Source organism: Myzus persicae, unplaced genomic scaffold, assembly GCF_001856785.1.
Source record: "Myzus persicae strain clone G006 unplaced genomic scaffold, MPER_G0061.0, whole genome shotgun sequence".
NCBI lineage: Eukaryota > Metazoa > Arthropoda > Insecta > Hemiptera > Aphididae > Myzus > Myzus persicae.
This window is the reverse complement of record NW_019102631.1, coordinates 1-2334: the sequence shown is the minus strand read 5'-3', so window position 1 is coordinate 2334 and position 2334 is coordinate 1. Positions and strand designations below refer to the sequence as shown.

The window sequence follows — 2334 nt, the reverse complement described above, 5'->3', positions numbered from 1 at the left end:
GTTATATTATAGTTACTATAATAATACCTAATATAATAATATCAATAATACATATAATACTTGTCATTTGTCAATCTACTTAAAACGTGTCTATAACGTGTTCTAAACAAATATATTAACTACTACTACTAAACAACTATATTATGTTCATTATTTTGTTTATTATTAACATTATAATTTTTATTCAGTAATTGTTTAGTTATCATTTTAAATTTTAGTATAAGGTATTACTAACTGATTATAAACAAAATATGTTTAAAAAAGAAAAAGTTTTATTATAAAGTGATTATGTTTTTATAAATTATAATTAGGTATTAAGTAATAAACAAAAAAAAACAGATTTTGCTTATTTTGTGTCTCCAATAGTAAAATAAATCATAATCTTATACTTTATTATTATTATTTTTTTTAATTCAAAGGCTTCGATTACAGTGATTATTAGCCTAAGTGTTGTTTGCATCCTAAATGTACTTAGACAATATTAGAGAAAAGTGCAAATAATAGAAAAAATAGAACAAACTTTATATTATTTTATTTATAAATATATAAATATAATTTGTTGGTTATCTTTGCACAACACTGGTAATTTCAAATAAAATCATCATAAAATCATTGTAAAACTACAAAACAATTTCAAACTTTTAAATTTATTGATACAAATTATTTATAATTAAAAAACATAGGTTATTATGGCTGGTCGAGAACGAGATATGTTTAGAAAGTATGAATCGGGTAGTGCTAAAAGACAGAAAAAACGAAAGAATGAAGAGTTTATTAATAAACAACGCGGCTCCATTAATAGATTTATTTCATTGAAAAGAGATGATTCAGATGGAGATAAGTCGCTTAAAAGTGATAATAATGATGAAGAAAATAACTTAAAAAGTAATAAAGAAGGCGAGTCATCGAAAAATGAAAAAGATAATTTAGATGCAGATGAAGATAAGTTGTTTAAAAGTGATGATAATACTGAAAAAAATAACTTAAAAAGTGACGAAGAAGGTCAGTTGACTATTTACAATTTGGATGAGTGGAAGGATCCAGGAAATTGGCCAAATAATATAAGCCAAGAAGTTAAATACAAAATTGTTGAGTTAGGACCTACCCATTTAAAGATTTTCGACTTTCCAGCTACAATTCAAAGCGATGGATCTCAGAGAAAATTTTCTCCAAAATTATTTTACCGAATATTAGCAAATAATGAAAAAGTAGATCGTGTTTGGCTTGTATACTCTCCAATCAAAGATTGCGTATTCTGTTTTTGCTGTAAAATTTTTATAAATGAAAAATGTCACAGTGATTTGGCAACAGTAGGTATAAGTGACTGGAGACATGTGTCGGACAAGTTAATATCTCATGAAAGATCGCAACACCACGTTCAGTCTGTCAAGTCTTGGTTCGAATTAAAAACTAGAATAGAAATGGATGAAACAATCGATAAAAAACATCAAGCGTTGTTCGAAAAAGAACAAAATCATTGGAGAAATGTACTTATTCGAATTTTATCAATAATTCAATTTTTAGCTTCAAATAATGATTCATTTAGAGGTTCTTCGGACGTTTTGTATACTAAGAGTAATTGAAAATTTCTCGGTATTATAGAAATGTTGGCCAAGTTCGATCCTGTTATACTGGAACATGTAAATCGAATTAAAAATAAAGAAACCCATGTTCATTATTTAGGGCATGAGATACAAGATGAACTCATAAAAATGATGGCAGCTGAAGTAAAGAAAAAAATAATCGATTCAATAAAGACAGCTAAATATTTTTCAATCATAATGGATACAACTCCAGATATTAGTCACATCGAACAACTTACAATTCTTATTAGAATTGTAAATATGGATGAAAAAAATACGAAAAGTGCTCCAGCGATAAAAGAATATTTTTTAGATTTCATTAATGTAAAATCAACAACGGGATTGCATTTATCAGAAATACTTATTTCACAACTAAAAATATATAATATAGATCTTAAAGACTGTCGAGGTCAAGCCTATGACAACGGCTCTAACATGGTCGGACAATATAAAGGAGTACAGTCTCGAATTTCAAACATAAATTCTAGGGCTTTTTTTACACCATGTACTGCTCACAGTCTTAATCTAGTTCTCTGTGATGCAGCGAAAAACTCACTAAGGGCCATCACTTTTTTTGGTATATTACGTCGCGTATATACTTTATTCTCAGCTTCTGTTAGTCGCTGGGATATATTAAAAAGTAACTGTAAACAATTTACAGTAAAACAGTGGTCCGAAACTCGATGGGAGAGTCGTTTAAATAGCGTTAAAGCATTGCGTTTTCAGCTGCCATTTATAATGAATGCTCTAG

The 2334-nt window shown here is 27.9% G+C and overlaps 1 protein-coding gene across 1 annotated transcript; it reads left to right on the top strand.

Annotated features, from left to right (window-relative positions):
- Nucleotides 1-689: 689 nt before the first annotated feature.
- LOC111032814 (zinc finger MYM-type protein 1-like) lies at nt 690-2223 on the top strand (the record flags this gene model as incomplete). The annotated part of the gene is made up of 2 exons (XM_022313272.1): nt 690-1548; nt 1603-2223. Coding segments are annotated over exons 1-2 (1480 nt in total), but the record flags the coding sequence as incomplete, so codon positions are not given.
- Between the last annotated feature and the right edge of the window lie 111 nt (nt 2224-2334).